Below are 19307 nucleotides of genomic sequence, written 5' to 3'. Positions count from 1 at the left end.
ACTAGCAGGTTGCCCTGAATGTTCTCTGCCAAACCGTGTGTCTCATAAACCGAGCTTTAAAGTAGCCTTAAACTGAACTGTGTCCATTTCCAACACCATCTGTTTTACAAATGCAGCCAGCTTCTGCAGGCTCTGTTTTCCATGTACACACAGAGGGGGAAAAAAAGCTACTCAGTTGCAATTAACATTCATCATTTTGTCTTATTTTTGACACTTTGTGAAATAGCGAAAACACAGAGAGGGTAGTATGTGTTTTTCAGATGTTGGATTTGCTTGTGCAAAATAACAAATATCTCACACAGAGCTACTGCTGAAAGTGAAACGCGGCCTCCTTTATCTATGCATTTTTTTATGTTTATGAGGAACTAAATTAACAGCAGTAAACTCGACCAGTACGCTCCCTTTGATATTTGCATAGAGATGAGACTTTGATCACTAGGCTGGTATGAGGTTCTCAAAATAAAACAACCTTAAGGGGTAACGCCCTGGCTTCATCTTATCACAAAACCATTCACGCAGAAATTGAAACAGAAATTGGTGTAAATATTTTTGTTCAGAACAGAAAAGCGATAATTGTTCCAACTAATGACAATGATAGATATTAGCATTTGACTGAGATACATAGTCTTTAGAGAATTTTAGCACTCTGCTTTTTATTTAAAAAAATAAATAAATAACCCAAGATGCAGGGGTTGCCCAATTTAATTTGGAAAAAATACTCTGTTTTTAATCAGCTGACCAGCAGGACACAGCAACATGTAGGGAGGGGCAGTTCTGTTTTACTCTAATTGCCTATTACGAGTATAAATTTTACCGCTTTCTCAGAAAAATCTCAAATATAATGTCCGTGGTATAAACCGTCTTCAGGTTATATGGCCCATATTTCATGATGTGGACATATAGAACAGATCCATACAGATCCAGCCTGAATGAATGTGTGAATTTGCATGAATGAAATGGGGACTAGGAGACGTAGAGGAGGGCCCTGAAGAGGTTCTTTATGAATAGGGACGTACAGACAGGGAGGGGGCAGGGTGAGACAGGGGCGGAGTAGAGGAGGTCGGGGCAGAAAGAAGGAGGAAACAAGACAAAAGTTGTCTGTAATGAGTGTGGAGGAAGGGACAGGCGGGCGGTGCAATAGAAGAAAGGCTTTTCTCTGAATGCTGGAAGGGGTGGGAGGGAGTCAGGCGGACTTCTGTCAATTTAAAGAGAGACATCTGTCAAAGGGGAGTGTGTGTGCCTGCAAGTCTGAGTGTGTGTGTGATTAGGCAGAGAAATGGGATGCCAGGACTTTATCTGCACCTGGGATGTGACTCTTATCAAACCATAACTTTCTGTCTAAACACTGAGTTCTTTCACCCTGACCACAGAGAAATTGAGCTTTTTACAAACTCATTAAACTTGTGAGAACTTCCCCTGCTTGGATGATTACTAACCATCTAGTTTTTCCATGTAATATTTCTCATAGACTGTCTTATATTTCTTTTAGATTGATTAAGAGCAGTAGTCAACTCTCATATATATTTCATGATGGGGTGAGGAAAAGTAATCGTTTTTCAGACTTTATTCTTTACCCCATTTTATAAAAACTATGTCCATTTCGATGCCATCTTGCAGATATCACACTTACCATTAAATTAATAAGAAACATTTGTATTTATTCCTAAATATGGACTTGATTTCTTCTACTTTTAATGCCTACTTAAGCAAGAAGGAATTTATCCTGCAATCTGCTATGATTAGTGGGAAAAAAAATGGCACAATGTAATATATCTCATTTTCTGTCCACTTGAGGTTGCACTGACCTCATTTTATGACACAAATAAGTATTTCTATGTACCCATTCATGAAATGTTAGTTAAAAACCAGTGTGTTTTAATGTGACCATGTAAGAACATAAATCCATTTGGATATCAGTCTTTTATTTTCTGCATTCCCACCTACACCATAACTATCCGAGCTTTCATAAATGTGTCAGGCTCCGGATTGGACGTAATCTCAGTGAATGTGAGATTTCTGCAGCCATGAATCTGTATGGCTTTGAACGGCCTTTTTAATTCACCAGCTCATTTCCCAAAGGACTTACACTCCCGAAAATAGAAAGAAGGTCCAAGTGCATAGGTCTAACAGTTATCCGCTATAGTGCTGTTGGATTATGTTGAACTAAATCCACAGGATCAAATTTCAGTGAGTGCTCCGCTGCTGCATGCTGAATGTTCTCGTTGGGCTTGACAAAAACAGCGTAATATTTTAGGGATCAACACGGTGGCTACCGCTGCTTTATGCATGGTTTGATGTTATTATTGTGCAGGCAAATGAGGAGAAAAACACAGTGAGAGGAAAGGGAATATGCTGCTGCTCCAGCAGAAAGGCTGGTGAAGGGTTTCTGCCAGATAACTTACTGAACGGAGAAGATGGAGGGCAGACCTCTCAGGTGTGAAGAAAGGAATTAGAGACAGTAGAAGGGGGAGGAGAGAGGAGGGGGACGGGGCACCAGGAGCCTGTATTATGGTTGCAGACCTGAGTCACTAGGCAACGGAGTCGAGCCAGATGCCAGGTTGCTAGGAAACCTGAGGGATGCAAAGCCTAACGTGGTTCTAAATAGAGATGATAGCATGGAGGGGTGGAGCTGTGCTTCTGTTCCCCCTTAACGCTCACTCCCTGTTTCTCACATTTTGATGTTTTCATGTTGCTCTAAATGAGACGGACAAATTCAGTTTGATCATCATAACAGGATGTTACATGAATATTGTTTTCTTGCTGTACAGACATGTTAACTTTTCATAGATTTTGACTCACGCAGTGCAAAATATGACCCGGGTCTATATTTTATATAGAGTCCAGTTCTGGTAGTTGTTGTATACTTGTTTTGTTGCATGAAGTAGAGATCTTCAAATTTAAATATACGATTGGACCTAAAGGTCTTTATAGCTAAATGTGAATTGGACAAATTGTAGTGTGTGTTGAGATTACTTTTTTTTGTAATTTGGAGGTATATACCTCCAGGTCTGTGCTAAATGGTTTTTTCTCTGATGAACACTTTAAGCCCATTAAAGCCAGAGTATTCAGCGATTATTGTGAAACAAAAATAACATATTTGCAGTGTCACAACAGTCCTTTTTTTCTTTCTACAAATATAGAAAAATGGCTGCAAATACGTTCACACAGTTTCTTTATCCTTATGTTATTTCCTCTAAAGTTTATATATTTATACTTTCTGTTTGTACCCTGTGAGCGCCTGAAAACCAAAGGCAAATTCTTTCTTTGTGCACAAAATGTCGCCCAATAAAGCTGATCCTGATTCTATAGAAATAAACTGGGTTGAAACCAGTTACATGAAACATATACTTTTAGCTAAAATCAATATACTTGTATATTATTCAATAATTCTGATTAAAATGCTGATTGTGTGCATGAGCTGCTAATTATTTTGTTCTGCTACAGCTGTAAGTGTGCAGACGCAGCCTCAATAAAAGCTGCATTTATGTTTCAAGATATGCTGGATTCAAACTGTTGTGGGTGGTTTTTCAGCATAGTTGGGTACTAAATGTAACCAATGTAGGGAAGAAGCCTTTTTGATGAAGGGAATATTTTATTTTTGAAGTACCGTCAAAAACAGAATATGGAGGATTATGAATCTGGACGTGGAGAGCAAGGAACCAAGGAGTCAAGGAGAGGCAGAAATAATGCGAGATTGTGGAGTGAGGATAAAAATAGTTTTCATTCCTTGTGCATTTTGGAAAATGGACTTCTGAAATTGTTAGGTTGAAGCGTCCCGAGGGAGAGTAAAAGGGGAATGAGGAGGTGTGACCATAAGCGTTTACAGAGGATTCAAGAGAGCATTTTACATGGATGCATACTCACATGAATGTATGTTGCCTTGTTGTTTTTTAAGTGTTAAAGTGAATAATTCCTTCCTGTTGTGCAGAAATACTTTTGATGGCAAAAGAGAAGCAAATACAAAATAAAGCTGCAGTTTTGATTTATGTTTGTACAGTTTCTTTTTCCTACCACTTCCCCCCCTTCATCACGGTGGATGGTTTGTTCCACTGATTTTGCGTGGGTGGGGGAGGGGGCAAAATACGATTTGATTGGATAATCCAAGGATTTAATATCCTCTAATCCTGGTACAATCCTCTCCGCATTACTGCAGGGAGTAAGATTAACTGTAAGTGTGTAGTATGTGTTTGTTTCTGTGTGAGCAAAAGGTCGGGTGCTGTGAGACACTGGAAAGGCGTACCGTAAAACTGTTTCAGTGTGTGCGTGAGTGTATTTGCATAGATAAGTGACATGCACTGTGTGTCTATAGTATTTCTATTGACACCACAGCGTGTAAATGGGCTTGTGTTTGCATGCAGGTTTTGGTCAGGAGTGCATGAGTGGAAGCCGGGCTTTTACTCAGTGTGTGTGTGTGTGTGTGTGTGTGTGTGTGTGTGTGCTCATGCAGCATCACATATATGCCCTCATGCATCGCCTCACATGCAAGTTCACTTTCCTCAGAGACACAGCAACTTGGAAATCTTCTTAGTATGCAGCAGGATAGATCAAACCGCACTCCGGCGCGAGTCCTGGCTCCTCTTTACATGTACACGTTTGCAGATGGTTGCTGTTAATTAAGTCTTATTTGGAACGTGAGTAATTAGAGGATAATTTGACATGAAAGGAGTGTGCGGCTGTTCTTGTGTAAAGGAGAGAGACAAAGACAAACTGGAGTACAGTTTGACTGCCTAACCAGGCTCAAGGGAATTTTAATCAGCACAGTATAGATTTACCACATACTTATTTCCATATCTGGCCCCTGCCACCTTCTTCATTACTCTCTTCAATGTACATTTCTTTCTTCTCTAACAGTTTTACTCATACTTGTTCTCATATTCCTGGTTTTCATGCCAGTATCCAGAGAGTAAATTCATTGTAGAGACAATTTAGAGGGCAGTACAAAGCCACTAAAGCATCCTCTGGCACTAATTCTTTGTTTACCCAAAGAGCACAGCAGTCGCCCTTGGCAACCAGCATCCTTGTTTACCTACTCAGTGTGCCGTCATATGATTGCCATGACAACAAGCTGGTTGCCATGCGAATTTTCCGATCCCATTGTGATGTCTCTGAAGAGGCAGTCTGCACGTCTCACCTGCTGCTTCTCTTCATGTCTTTAGTTTCTCCTGCTCATTTTTTTTTCAAGCAAGTTAATCACAGAAACGCATGTTATTTCTTAAGATTGTAATGTCACAATGCTCATATACAGAGCCTTGCAAAAGTATTAATTCCCCCCACTGAACCCTTCAGCAGTTTGTCATGTTACAACCACACACTTCAGTGTATTTTGTTGGGATTTTCTGTGATAAACCTGCACAAAGTTGGACATAATAGTGAAGTGGGGAAAAAAATGAAACATGGCTTTCAGAATGTTTTGCAAGTAAAAATTTGAAAAATGTATCTTGCTTTGAAATTCAGTTTTCTCTAATACCGTCAATAAGATCCAGTACAATCAATCCCCTTCAATTGATTGCCAACTTAGTAAATAGAGCCCACTTGTGTGTAATTTAATTTTAGTTCTAATCTAATTTTTCTGTGAATTCCTCTGAGGTTTGTTAGGGAACACTCAGAAATAAACACCAGCAGGGATGGCAGGGAGGGAGTTGTGGAGAAGGTTGAAGCAGAGTTGATTAGAAAGCCATATCCCAACGTTTGACGGTGGCAGAATCATGCTGTGGGGTTGGTTTTTAGGAAAGGTGATCTGCATATCTGTGCATATACACTAATCAATAAGCCATGATTCCACTGGAAGTGCCAGGGGTTTTCTGTTTAGCCTATTTTACGTGCACAAGTACGAGGCTTAATGGAGGAAGAAATTGAAGAGGTGATGGATTGATCCAAGGTTAGAGAGAAGGTTGGTGGACACAAATCTTGCAACTATCAGGCCTCTCTACAAAGGAAGACCAAATCAATGTACAAGACGGGACTGATCAATGAGCTGATGGATGGCAACTTGGATGGACAGCAATAACATTAGGACCAGAATAGGATGGATGGATGAATGGATGGATGGATGGATGAATTTCACCAGTAAAGGTGCTAGAATTAAAAAATATATATATCTATGATATGCTCCTAATTTGTGAGTGTTTCTTATGAAGAGATGTGAGGATATGTGTTTTCATCTGTGTGCAATGATGTCTGTGCGTGTGTGTGGGATGGCCTTGCCCTAGATCGATAGTTTTGTGGTGACAGCTAAGAGCTGATTAATCAAATGCATAGATCTGTCTTTCTCTGCTCTGCCCTCTCCTCAATTACCAGCATCATTACATTGCCTTAACACCCCACTGGGACGCCGAGCCATTCTTCCTCCTTCTCATCCCTCTACATCTTCCGTCCTTTTCTTCCAGTCCACACATTCGCTCAAACTACAGCAAGGTTTATAAGAATTCAAATAAAAAGAAGTTATGTCATCCCTCCTGGAAAGTCGACTCCTCAGTACTGTGTTGAGTCTCGTCTCTCCTCCGCTCCTCCTCTGGGTCTACCTTGCTTCTTCTTCCTCATTCCATGTCTCTTCTCTTTTTGCCACCATCATTCTGCAGCTCTGCTCCTCCAACCCATCCCTCTTTCTCCTACCTATGACTAAGCACTGTGTGTGTGGAGTGTTTTTTTTTGTGGTTTTTTTCTGTCTTTTTGTTTTGTGTGAACCAAAGGTACAGAAGATATGAATGGGAGGGATGTTTGCAACGTGCGTTTGGGATAATGCATCAGCACTCTTGGCAGAGGATCTCGGTAGTCGTGAGATTTTTTTAGACAGAGCGAGTCACGACTGAATCACGCCCCGTCCGCCTGCTTGCTCCTCTTTCTCTTTCTATTCTTTTTGAATCGTCTCTCAGGGGCAGGCTCTGCTTTCATCCCTCCACTCTCAGCCTTTCGCTTTCGCACTTTCCATTTAATACTTCTTTTTCCATTTACTCCCCGGGGTTCCTTTTAGCCTTCCACCTGCCCTTTCTAGTGGTCGATGTGAGTCGGGGTCCCCCAGGCTTCTCCCTCTGAGTTGTTTTTTTCCTATCCTTTTATTTTCAGTTGACTGTGCCCGTTCCCTTTACACACTTGTCATTTCACTGAACAACATTATCTCCCCCTCTCTCCCACGCCTGCCCCGTCTCATTTCTCCTCTTCCCTGTGTCTCTGCCTTCTCTTGTCCCTCATCTAATCCCTACTTTTTAGGTAATCCAGATCAGCTTGCCTGCATTCTTAATCTCGCCACTTCTCAATCCCCCAGTCTGTGAGTGTGTGTATGTGGGACAAATCAAAGACTGTTTATGTTTGAGTCTTGAAGTAAATGTCACCTGCTAACTAGAGAAGCACCAGTTCAGTCGGCCAATTGACCTATTTGCCCTCGATCCGGAGATCAAATACTAGAAAATACTTTTTTTTAAGTCAATTTATTAAACACATCAAAAATTAATAAATCCCACCATTTTCAAACCAGATAAGCATCAGAACAGCATCTGCCTCAAAGCACCCTTTTGACTTGAATAAAAGCCACATAAAGGTCAGGAACATATGTTTGATGCATAAATGAGGATAATCTTGTTACAGTTTTTAAAATGAAAAAATGCTTTCTTGCTAAATTTGAGTTGTCATGTCAGTCCAGAAAGAAAACTGGGAATCCATGTCGGTCATGAAAAGGTTGATTACTGCTTATCTAACCATAACCTTGATACTTGAGTAACAAAAATACATGAATAGACCATGACTGTTGTCCTTACCTTAATTAGATTTTTTTTCTTTTTTAGAAATGAAAGAATTATTTTAAATTCAAACTGCAAATTTCTTAAAGAATATATTTCTTTAGACTGCGTTTTTACTGAGGTTGAAATTATGTCATTAAAAAAATTGGATCCGGCTGTTGTTTTTTCTATCTTTCTTTGATAAGGTCTGACTAGTAATTGGCAGATCAAATAGTAAAAACATATTTTTCCTCGTAATTAAATGCATCAAAAAGAAGAACCCTCTCTGTTTAAAACACATCAACTAATAGCATGTCTTCTGAAGGAGCTTTATAAATAAAAAACAGATGAAAGTTTAGTGGCATAAGTGGAAATAGTCTTGTAATTCCTACTTTCCTGTTAGTTTTTAAATGACTGACTTTATTCAAGAACATGTACCAGAGTGTTTTTCTGATTGATGTGTTTTTATGAAAGTTATTTTTTATAAAAGTTTAAATCACAGCTATGCAGCTCAGACCTCAAAATAGACTGGAAATCAGTTTTGGAGAAGAAAAGCTTTTAGAGTGCATCTACTCCTAACATAACCATGGTATACAAATAACTTTAAAAAATGGCTCTGCCCTATCTTTTGTCATATTAAGCCACCTCATTTCATTTTTGTTTAAATAAAATAATTTTAAATTTAAGTCTAATACTTAACGTTTTGCCTCTGTTGATAGTTTTCAAGATGTTCTTAATTTAGTGGCAATTTTTTTGAATACTGAACTTCTCACCAAAACCCTACCATCATAAATCGATCATTAGAGTAAATTTAATGATTAAAGGACAGCATACATCTCACCAGACAGTTGAATATCTCTCATGGAGTTGAATTAAGTGTGACTGAAAGATATTTAATGTTGACTTGCTTTGCTGATGTTTTCCTTTGTTTGTCCTTCAGATGAATCGGCCGATCCAGGTCAAACCAGCTGACAGTGAAGGCCGAGGAGGTGAGTCGTCTTTCTCCTTTTGTGAGGACACATTTTCAAAATGTCTTCCCTAACTATAAACTCAACCATCTCAATGAGTCCGTTTTATATTTTATTTTTTGTCAATTTTGATGTGTGTTTAAATTATTAACCTCAAATAATCTTTAATAGATGTCAGAAGGTTTCATGCTGGGCATGATTTTACTAAATACCCATACTTTTACACAGACGTTCACACTGGCACCTCACTTTTCTAATGACCAGTCTCGGTAGTCAACACTGCTCCCTGGTGGACGAAAACAGTATATCTCCCTCTAGAGCTTCAACCTTCATGTTATAAGAAGATATGTTACCAGTTTGGGGGCAAATAAATTGATTTTATGTCTTTTTGTTTTCCTTTCTCCTGCACATCCCTGGTGTCTCAGAGGACAGGAAGTTGTTTGTGGGCATGCTGGGAAAGCAGCAGAGTGATGAGGATGTCAGAAGGCTGTTTGAGCCCTTTGGCAGCATAGAGGAGTGCACTGTTTTGAGAGGACCAGATGGCACAAGCAAAGGTAAATTGCATAAGGTTGAACTGCTCAAGGAAAATATAGTACAAACAACTTTATTTGCTGTAGCATTGATTACTAATTTGATAACTGTGGTTTGTTTTTGTTGTGCAGGCTGCGCTTTTGTGAAATTCCAGGGTCATGCCGAAGCCCAAGCTGCAATCAGCAGCCTGCACGGGAGCCGCACAATGCCTGTAAGCTCCATGCATATGATTACTAATGATTTAAAAACATAAATGTGATTAATTTGAGTAAAAGGTTTGGATTCTGTCCATGAAAAAGTTTGAATCCCCTTTTAAAATGTTGATACATTAAACTTGGTTGTATGTTATGTATTTTTAAGTGACAAACTTATTGAAAACAGCACATAATTGTGATTGGATGGTTTTCCACAGATTAGATTGATTTTACAGAAAATGCAATGGCAATTGGTACTGTAATTACAGCTGCAACTCTTTGTGAGGAATGTCTCAATTAGCTTTGCACAGCTGGAAACTAAATGATTTCTTTACAAAGTAGCTCAAACTCAGTCAGGTTGGATGGAAGCAATCTGTAAATCATGCCACAAATACCCATAATAAGTTCTTACCTTAAGTTTCCCTGCGCTTGCTGAGGAAACATCACAACAGCATGATGTTGCCACCACCATGTTTCACAGTGGTGAACTTTATCCCTGACCTTTCTGGTCAGAGGCGTTCATAGAACGGCTGCGTTTAAACTGAGATAAAATTACACACATAGAGACTGTTTTCTTTTATTTACCTTTAGAGAGCACTGTAAACTGTATCTCTCCATCCACAGGGAGCGTCGTCCAGTCTGGTGGTGAAGTTTGCTGACACGGAGAAGGAACGGGGGCTGAGGAGGATGCAGCAGGTGGCCTCCCAACTCGGCATCTTCAGCCCCATGACTCTCAACTTTCCTGCCTACAATGCCTACACGCAGGCGGTCAACGCACAGGCAAGCACAAGCATACAAAAGCATACAAAAGCCAACTGTACGGCTCTCACATTTGCTGCACACCAAGTTTGCAAGGGCAGTGCTGTGCTTATGAAAGGATGTAATAAGTTTGAAGAGGCTATCAGTGGTCTAATTGGAGCTAATGTTATTACACAGACAACAGAACATACGTCATCTGGCATTAGCCTTCCCGCAACACACAACCATTAACCCACTGACTTGGGACATAATGGCCTTGTAATTAGATCTCTATTCATCTGTTCCTCCATCACTCCCTCTCCTTGGCCCTTCCTCCCATTTTTCATCTTCTTTTTTCTCTCTTCCTCTTTTTCCCATATCAATTTAACCCCCTTGCTCTCCTCCATCCTTTTTCTCCCTCGTCTACAGCTTGTCCAACAGCAGGCCCTGGTTGCCCAGTCAGCGTACTTGTCTCCTGTCGCAACAGTTGCTGCCGTACAGATGCAGCAGATGGCGGCACTCAATGCCAACGGAATCATCGCAACACCCATCACACCCATCACACCATCCTCGGGTAATTCCCCTCATGCACACTCTTCATACTCCGTAAATACCTGAAATTAAGGAAGAGAGGCTGCAGTTTGTTTTTATTAAACCAAACTATAAAGAAACGTTTAGATTATGGATTGGAGGGTTTGAACTCTTCACCCTATTACCAGGAAAGTCAGTGTTTCTGTGTGTAAAGGTTTAAAGTCTCCAATCTTCCCATCCTGCAAAGATTCAGCGGAGTAGATATCTTTGAAATCCTTGAAAATTCTTGAATTTCAAATATGTGTTTTGAAGATTTGGAAAGTGCTTGATTTTAAATTCCTTGAAAGTGTTTTATACTTAAACTGCACAGTTTTGTAGTAAAGTTGCTTGATTCAAAGCATAAATTTGTAAAATTATATTTACAGCTGAAATCAGATATTTTCATACACCTAATAACAAGAAAAACATTTTTCTCACTGTCTGGAGATAAATCAGATTAAGCTTCTCTTGTCTAGACATTTTCCTAAATTATTTATATTTGCTAAAAGCCAGAAAACTTAGCGGGAACACCTTTTAGAGATTTTTTTTTTACTTTGTATATTGTGTTTAAGCATTTAATTTGAGCAGGAAGGTCATTTACCTTGACACAATTTGTTTGGATTGTTTTAATGTAACGAATATTTATTATTCCTTATGTCTCAATGATTTATTTATCATCTTGTATCTTATACACTGAACAAAGTTAGTGAAATTGGGCTTTTTTTGCTTTGGGCTCAGATGAGTCAGGTGTAAAAATGTGTTAGGGACATTTTAAAACATAAAATTTTGCTATATTTTAGTTTACCTTGTCCCTGCTGTAGAATATTGAATACCATCACATTATTAATAACAGCGATAAATGATAGATAATAGTGAATTAATACAGCATTTCTTTGTTCAGTTGCATTGTTTTTATCCCCAAAGTGTGGTGTTGGAAAGTTTGGAAACTTGAAAATGCTTGAAATGACAAGGATTTTACTACGGTAAAACCTTGTAAACACCAAAACATTTTACATGTTCTTCTTAACTAGGAAGTAATTGTTTTGGTGTAATCTATGTCTGTAGGTACAAACACTCCGCCAACTATCGCAGCAACACCTGTGTCAGCTATCCCTACAGCATTAGGAGTGAATGGTTACAGCAGCGTGCCAGCTCCCACCAATGGACAGCAAACAGAAGCGCTGTACACCAATGGAGTTCACCCATACCAAGGTAGCTTGATAAAGGAAGAGCATATGACTGTAGGTAATCATGTTGGTTGGATTCTTAATCTCTGCTGCTCTTCTTGTTTTTATTCCAGCCCAGAGTCCAGCTGCAGCTTTGGACCCTCTTCAGCAAGCCTATGCAGGCATGCAGCACTACACAGGTTTGCATTAGATTCAATTTGTAAAGCACTTTATAAAGGGAAAAAGGTCACGTCCAATTACACACGATCCAGTTAATTAATTCAACTCAATTGATCCCAAATTCATTATTTCAGGTCAGTTTACCTCAAAGCCTTTGCATTCAAACCGAACCATCCTAAGTCCATTCTTTTTACACCTTCTCTTTTCATTCAGTTTGGTTAATTCCTTATTTATTTCATTCAATCAGATTGAGTCCAAATTCATCTCATTCAATACAGTTTAGGGCTGAGTGATAAATCGATTTGATAATTGATTTTGCCAACAGGACAAACCACCATGCATGCTCACACTCATACCTAGGGTTCAAGTTTAGAAACACCAATTAACCAATTACAAATGCATATTTTTGGACTGTGGGAAGAAACCAACAACCTGGAGAGATGCATGGATGTGTTGTTTCCAGGTAATCTGGCTTCCTCCCAAAATGGGTTTAGTGGTTCTCCTAAATTGCCTTTTTGTATGACTGTGTCCATGTATGAGTGCTTCTCCTGTCCTGCCTGTATTGGCCTGTGATGAACAGAGCAAACCCATTCTATTGCCCAGTAACCACTGGAGATAGGCACCAAATCCTGTGACCTTACAAGGATAAGCATGTGTAGACAATGGATGGATGGATATTAACACATACATTTGGGAATCTAGTCATGCACATGTTGTAATGCACCCATCTGCTCAAAGCGATGGTTCATACAGGAGATTAAATGACGAACATTCAAGCAATGTCTCCTTAGTCTGGCTGTCAAGGGTGAAACATCTTCAAGGGTAATTGATTTTATGATTTATCTGAGTTCAGAAAGACTCATTCGATTTATAGATGATGTTTATAACCATGGATTACAGCGATGATGCAATGTGTGCAAACCAGACTGGGATCAACAGTGTCTTTGTTCTGTAGACTTGCTCCGCTCTGTAGTTAATAGATTTCACCTTCAACAGGGAACCCCTCAGTTCAAAGGAAATGTCTCTATTGGGCACATTCATGTTGCCACCTGTTGTTAGTACCCAATAAGATGTTAATGCCCCTGTCTCTCTTCCAATAGCGGCGTACCCCGCTGCCTACGGATTGGTTGGGCAGCCGTTTCCCCAGCAGCCGACACTGGTTGCTCAGCAACACCAGCAGCCCCAGCAACAGCAGCAAAGAGAAGGTGATGTGACTTCCTGTCTTGCTGCGGCCACACCCCTTTTGATAGTGTGCACGTTTAGGGTTGTTTTCTAAAAGCGAGAGGTAATTTATGAGTCTTCGTCCTACATGTGTATGTGTGTGTGTGTGTGTCAGGTCCAGAGGGGTGTAACATCTTCATCTACCACCTGCCACAGGAGTTCAGTGACTCTGAGATGCTGCAGATGTTCCTGCCCTTTGGCAATGTCATATCGGCTAAAGTGTTCGTGGACCGAGCTACCAACCAGAGCAAATGTTTTGGTGAGACATACACAGGGTGGGGGAGCAGGGCGGAAAGGGGGAGAGCATGTTTACTAGAGCGAGGGAAGGACAAGTGAAAAAAACACAAAGGCTGGCCTTCTGTAGGATAAGATACTGTCAATGTCTGCATCTAAACTAAGGTGAGAGAAAAATAGCTCTACCATGAATGTTATTTATCTCTCTTTTTTTTTTTTAGGATTTGTGAGTTTTGACAACCCTGCCAGCGCTCAGGCTGCTATCCAGGCGATGAATGGCTTTCAGATTGGCATGAAAAGACTCAAAGTGCAGCTCAAAAGGCCCAAAGATGCCAACCGCCCATACTGAGTGACGACAGAGAGAAGAACGAACAAATACGGAGAGGTGAGGTGGTGGCGAGGCGATAAAAGGTGAAATAAGATGACCTGCAGTATACTTCAGGAACAACAATAATGACAGTAAAAAGCTAACTGTTGGTAAATTTTTAACAGGAAAAAAGCTTGACATTGCAGTAAATTTGCATTGGGTTACTCCTGAAAGCACCCTGTGTCAAGAAACGTAAAAATAATGAGATATTGTTTTCCTTTTTTTATTTTCTTTCACAATCTTATTTCTTCCCTGCTGTTTTGATCTTTTCCCGAAACGGCAACTTACCTCACCCAAGATCCTCCCGTCCAATCATATTTCACGAGGACCCCATCGCTATGGCAATGGTTGCCTAGTGACCGATAAAGCCCTGATCCCCCCTTCCTCTCGCATTGTTGTAAGTTGATTGGTTGGCCTGTGTTTGGGTTGCTGTGGCGATTTTATTGCCTGTGTTGGTTCTGTCACCTCGAGCAACCAGCCATGCGTTGACCTGCATGTCCTGTTGCTGTAGTGATCACAGACTGTGTTTGGTGCATTGTGACTTTATTTTGTATTGACCTGTGCACATACTGATCAATAACTATCTATAGCCAGGACTGCACTCAACTGATTCAACTGATCTGATTGGATATTTGATACACTTAATCACTTTATAGTAATCTATCCGATAAATTCTGTAGCAAAGCTTGTTATTTTTTTGCAGCTTTGTTTTTGATCAGTTTCTGTAGTGTTTTGTTTGGTGTCATTATTATTATTATTATTTGAACAAATGGTTTGGGTAAAATAGTGAGCGTGGACATCTATGTGTGCATATGTTTCTGTGTTACACTGTTAGCGTGTAATGCAGGACTGAATAATCTTCGTTGCATTGCCTTCTGCATTGAGGTGTCCATAGTTTTCCATAACAAACTGGTGGAGACGAGCACAGCAACAACACAGGGAGCAAGAATGATGCTTTGATGGGGGAAAAATACATGTTTTAGGATGTTGCAGCATAAAATGGCAGGCCGTGATGGACAAGAGGACATGACATATTTATGGTATGCAAAACTCCAAAATGTGGCTGCAAACTGATCCAACGCATGGGATATATATAAAACAAGAAGAATTAGATCAAGTTACCTTTTTGATGGCTGTAGCGCTCTGTATTCATGGGCGAGCATGCATTTTGTTGAGCTGTACTCTGATAGGCTGAGTTCATAATCTTGGATTGTGACTTTTTTACACTGTGATGCTGCACTTTAGTTTTCCTGCTCCTCCATTTTTCTCTGAGACTTCTTTACATCTTTCATCACTGCTCCTGCTCTTTTTCTGTCTCTCTTATCTTCTCCTTCTCCACATTTTTCTCTCCTTCAAGTGTTAATCTGCTTCTTTCATCTCAACCTCCTTATACTATTCCTTCTGACTTGTGTTTTGGGGTGAAGGGTATGATGGTGTCATGGTGGAAGAACAAGTGCCTCTTGCTCATTGGAGAACAGCCTTCAAATATAGGAATTCTGGGAGAGTTTTTTATTTGTTTAAGAGAGTTAAACCTTCAACATGGCTGCTGTCAGATCAGAGTGTGGAGGCATCAAAAGGATTTTCACTTTTACTTTTTTTAAAACTTTGTGTAACATGCAGTGCCTTGGAAAAGTAACCACACACTCAGAAGTCTTGCATAATTTACCACATTGCAACCCAAAACACAATGTAGTGCTTAATTATGAAGAGGAAGGGCAACAATACATAGTTTCCAAAAAAAATCTTTACAAATAAAAATGTGAAAAGTGGGACTTTCAATTAGATCGAACTGCTTTTAACTCTCATACCCCTAGAGTGCAACCCGATGCTTTGTTCCAATTAGTTATTTGAGTCCACCTGTCTGTAATTTAATTTTCCTGTAAATCCAGATGTTCTGTGGAGGCCTCAGTTTTCTTAGAAAAGATTAGAGAACAAAAGGCATCATAAAGTCTGAGAAACACAACAGAGAGGTTAGGAGTAAAGTTGTGGGTTGTTTTAAAACCGCTTTGAACAACTTGGAGAGAATGTTTTAATCCATGATCTAAAAATTGCTCAGCTGCCATGGTTAAAACTAACACTGTACTTCATCCCTTCACTAGGACAGCGTCATGTCTCAGCAGGGGCAGGGAAGCTGGTCAGTGTTTATTGGAAGATGGATGAAGCTAATTAAAGATCAATCCTGGGGGCGGGGGGAAACAGATAAAGGCATCAAAAGATTTGAGACTGGGACAAATGCAGTCCAAGTTACGATGGTTTAAATCAGTGCATATTCATGTGTTTGGATGACCGAACAAAGTCCAGACCTAGTGCAAATCTGGTGGAGACACTTCTAAATTAATGCAGAGTATAGTATAAGTCTAATGTATATAAGTATAAATATAATTGTTCAGATGCTATTTTTTAATGAAAAATAACACAAATATTCACTATTTGGTGCTGATTTGCCATATGACATCCTAGTAAAAAATAAGGTTTGTAGCTGTAACGTCAGAAAATGTGACAATCAAATTAATCAAACCAAATTTTCTATGTGTAGTGCAATTAAATAAGGTAGTTCAAAGTGTTTTACATCATGAAAACTCAAAAATCAACAATTGAAACATTACATTTTACCAAGTGCCGTCATTACCCATCAAAACATTGGTTAGTATTTCACTTATGAAGGAACTCAGTGTCTCGACTGTTTTACAATGTTCCACTGGTGTGAGTATTTTTGCAAGGCATTATATATTTAATGATTAAAAGGCTTCTATAAATTAATATATAGACAATTAAAATAATTAAGGCATTAAAACCTGCAGTTAGAGAATTTTTTTCTAATTAAATTGTCACCCAGAATTTCTATACTGCTAATGCCAGAGAGTGATGCATGTTGTTGGTAGTGTTTGCTTGCCATGATCCGGGGCACCTAAGTGCAGCACATGCTGAAAGCGCATAAATGCGAGTTCCCAGAGTTTCATGAGCGCACACAGAAACACACACACACACACATGCTTTCCTTTGAGACACACAGTTGCAGTCATACTAGGATGCATACCAGTGACTTACTGTAATTAACTGCATGATCTGACCAGACACTGTATGTGCGTATGTAAAAGCACCGTGATTTAACTGCCTTTGACATCTGCCAATGATGCTCTGAGACTGAAATTTTAAAAAAAGCTAGGAGCGTCCAAAGGTACAAAGGGGAGCAGCAAGTTTGTCAGTAGCTCCAGTGATTCCCAGACAGGAGTCTTTGTTGGATGGATGGGGCATGTTTGACAAAAATGTGAGGCTCAGAAACCCACGCAGAGCTCCAGTTTCCCTACAAATTTTAACAAAATCTTTTTTTTTTTTTCTCTTTTCCTCTCCTCTCGTTCATTTGCCACTCCCTCTACCCTCCTACTCCTCTCGCAGGCGACCTCTCAGAGTCCAACTGAAGGTGAAGTCCCAGGGTTCATTGTGCTTTCAGACTGTCTTCTACCTGTGAGCGTCTGCGGAGAGCTGCCACACAAACACACACTGACATGCGCAGAGATACCCTTAATTGTGAACCTCAAAGCTGAAATGTATATAAAATGCACAAAAAAAACAAACACATGCCTGCTGACACTTACTCAAAACACACACACACAGTTTACACAAATTACGTATCCGTACAGACAAAAGCTTGGTTTGACCACAGTCTGTATGGAAAAGGGTATTTAGTACAACTAAGAGAACTCAGACCACATGTGTAGGAAAGGCACTGATAAAAAAAAACAATGATATATCACTTCAGTAGACTTTAACATGTCTATTCCATGTCTATTACGTGACAAATATAGAGGGATCGTTGTTTCATAATAAAAAAGGAAAAAAAATACAAAAAAAGACGGCTAAATGAGTAGGCTAGCAAGACTTTGGAAAGGATCCTAATGAGCTGTATATAGTTTAGTTTACAAAGAGCAGCATTTAAAAAAAACAAGAAAACATGCAAAAAAAGAATACTACTTTAGATAAAACACTGAACAGAACACTGCAACATAACTATTATTATCATTATTATTCTTATTATTAATACAACTAGTGACATCATCATTCTTCATGAGAAAGCTATTACATTCCAAATTGTAAAATGGGGAAATCACAAACCTATTTTAAATTTCTACTTAGATTTTAGGTGAAACACAGGGGAGGGGGCGGGGTTGCACTTTTATTCGGGAGGTTTTAATAATTGAGCTATTTTTTATTTATTTATTTACTAATTTAACAATTATTTTGTTTATCGGGAGAAAATGTTTGAGTGGCAATGCAATATTTTGGTTTTAGGATTTTCTAGAGAAAAACTTTTGAGAGCCTGTTTCTGTCAGACTCTTACAATCGAGTAATTATAATGTATCTATTAACTATTACAGCAATTATATTTATTTCTTATTTATTGAATCCTGTTTTTTGATCCACTCTTTTTAAGTTTAAATAAAAGGTATCATACTAAATGGCCTGCTGTCATTCGTGTCTGTGTTTTTGGCAAAAATCATGGGGGGGAATTTTTCAACTGTACGTGACGTGTGTGACCAGAAGGGGGCGTACCTGGAATGCACTAATTAAGAGGTTTGCGTCTAATCTTCTGAATTCATTTATAACAAACTGTTTATCAGCAAAATTACACACTGCACTTGCTTTATCTCTGAGAACACTATTGAAGTTGATTACCTTCTTACCAAGATAGAAACTGCTGTTTATTTCCCTGGATAAGCTTATCTCAGTTTGCCTCAGTTTAAAAAACAAAGACCTGAATAACTGGGTGCAAGCCAAATGATGTTGTTGTAACTGAAACCTACAGATGAATTAAGTTGCATCATCCCAGTGCACACACTTTTTTAAAAAATCTATTTGTGATGCATGTGTTTAGGGATAAATATAAACACTGCTGTCCAGCTGCTTTTTGTTAACAAGTATAAAAGATCTCTGAATCAATGGGACCCTGGAATAAGACCAGTTGTAGTCCGCAAGGAAAGCATTTTCTCAATTCATACTTTCAATGACCAGCTCATATTCACAGCTCTGTGCCAAGTCCAAAGTAGAAGTCAAACAATGACTGTTTTATCTGTTTACTTTTAGGAAAAGAAAAGAAATAACAGCATAATAAAACAGTCTAAGGAACATCGAGTCACTGCTCAGATATGATGCAACAGCAGCTTAACGTAGCTTGTCCTACTGAACCTAATGTGTCTATCTGGGAAAGCTATTTTACAAGCTGCAGGGTATGTAGACCTTATGTCACTGTGCACTTTGAACAACCCTTCATGTGCTTCAATTTTAGGTCACAGGGAAAAGAGCTTTAGCTGGTAAAAGGAGCAGCTAAAGCTGAAATGTTCTTGATCTGTAATGGCAAACATTTAAATGGACGTCGCAGCATAAATTCTGTACCATCACTGAAATAAAAGTGGACTTGAATGAAATGG

General features: G+C 39.3%; 1 protein-coding gene across 1 annotated transcript in view; it reads left to right on the top strand.

Annotated features, from left to right (window-relative positions):
- The window catches only part of celf3b (cugbp, Elav-like family member 3b), a 30704-nt gene extending 12366 nt beyond the window's left edge, over nt 1-18338 (top strand). Inside the window, exons 5-16 of the mRNA XM_081616834.1 lie at nt 8653-8701; nt 9106-9234; nt 9343-9422; nt 10030-10185; nt 10573-10717; nt 11779-11925; nt 12014-12079; nt 13160-13264; nt 13396-13539; nt 13736-13899; nt 14180-14278; nt 17278-18338. Coding sequence (XP_081472960.1) covers nt 8653-8701; nt 9106-9234; nt 9343-9422; nt 10030-10185; nt 10573-10717; nt 11779-11925; nt 12014-12079; nt 13160-13264; nt 13396-13539; nt 13736-13863 — 1149 coding nt within the window. The 3' untranslated portion in view covers nt 13864-13899; nt 14180-14278; nt 17278-18338. The remainder of the gene's footprint in view (nt 1-8652; nt 8702-9105; nt 9235-9342; nt 9423-10029; nt 10186-10572; nt 10718-11778; nt 11926-12013; nt 12080-13159; nt 13265-13395; nt 13540-13735; nt 13900-14179; nt 14279-17277) is intronic.
- Nucleotides 18339-19307: the final 969 nt, after the last annotated feature.

Source organism: Poecilia reticulata, chromosome 16 (genome assembly GCF_904066995.2).
Source record: "Poecilia reticulata chromosome 16, P_reticulata-male-v2, whole genome shotgun sequence".
Lineage (NCBI taxonomy): Eukaryota > Metazoa > Chordata > Actinopteri > Cyprinodontiformes > Poeciliidae > Poecilia > Poecilia reticulata.
This window is presented reverse-complemented; position numbering and strand designations above follow the sequence as displayed.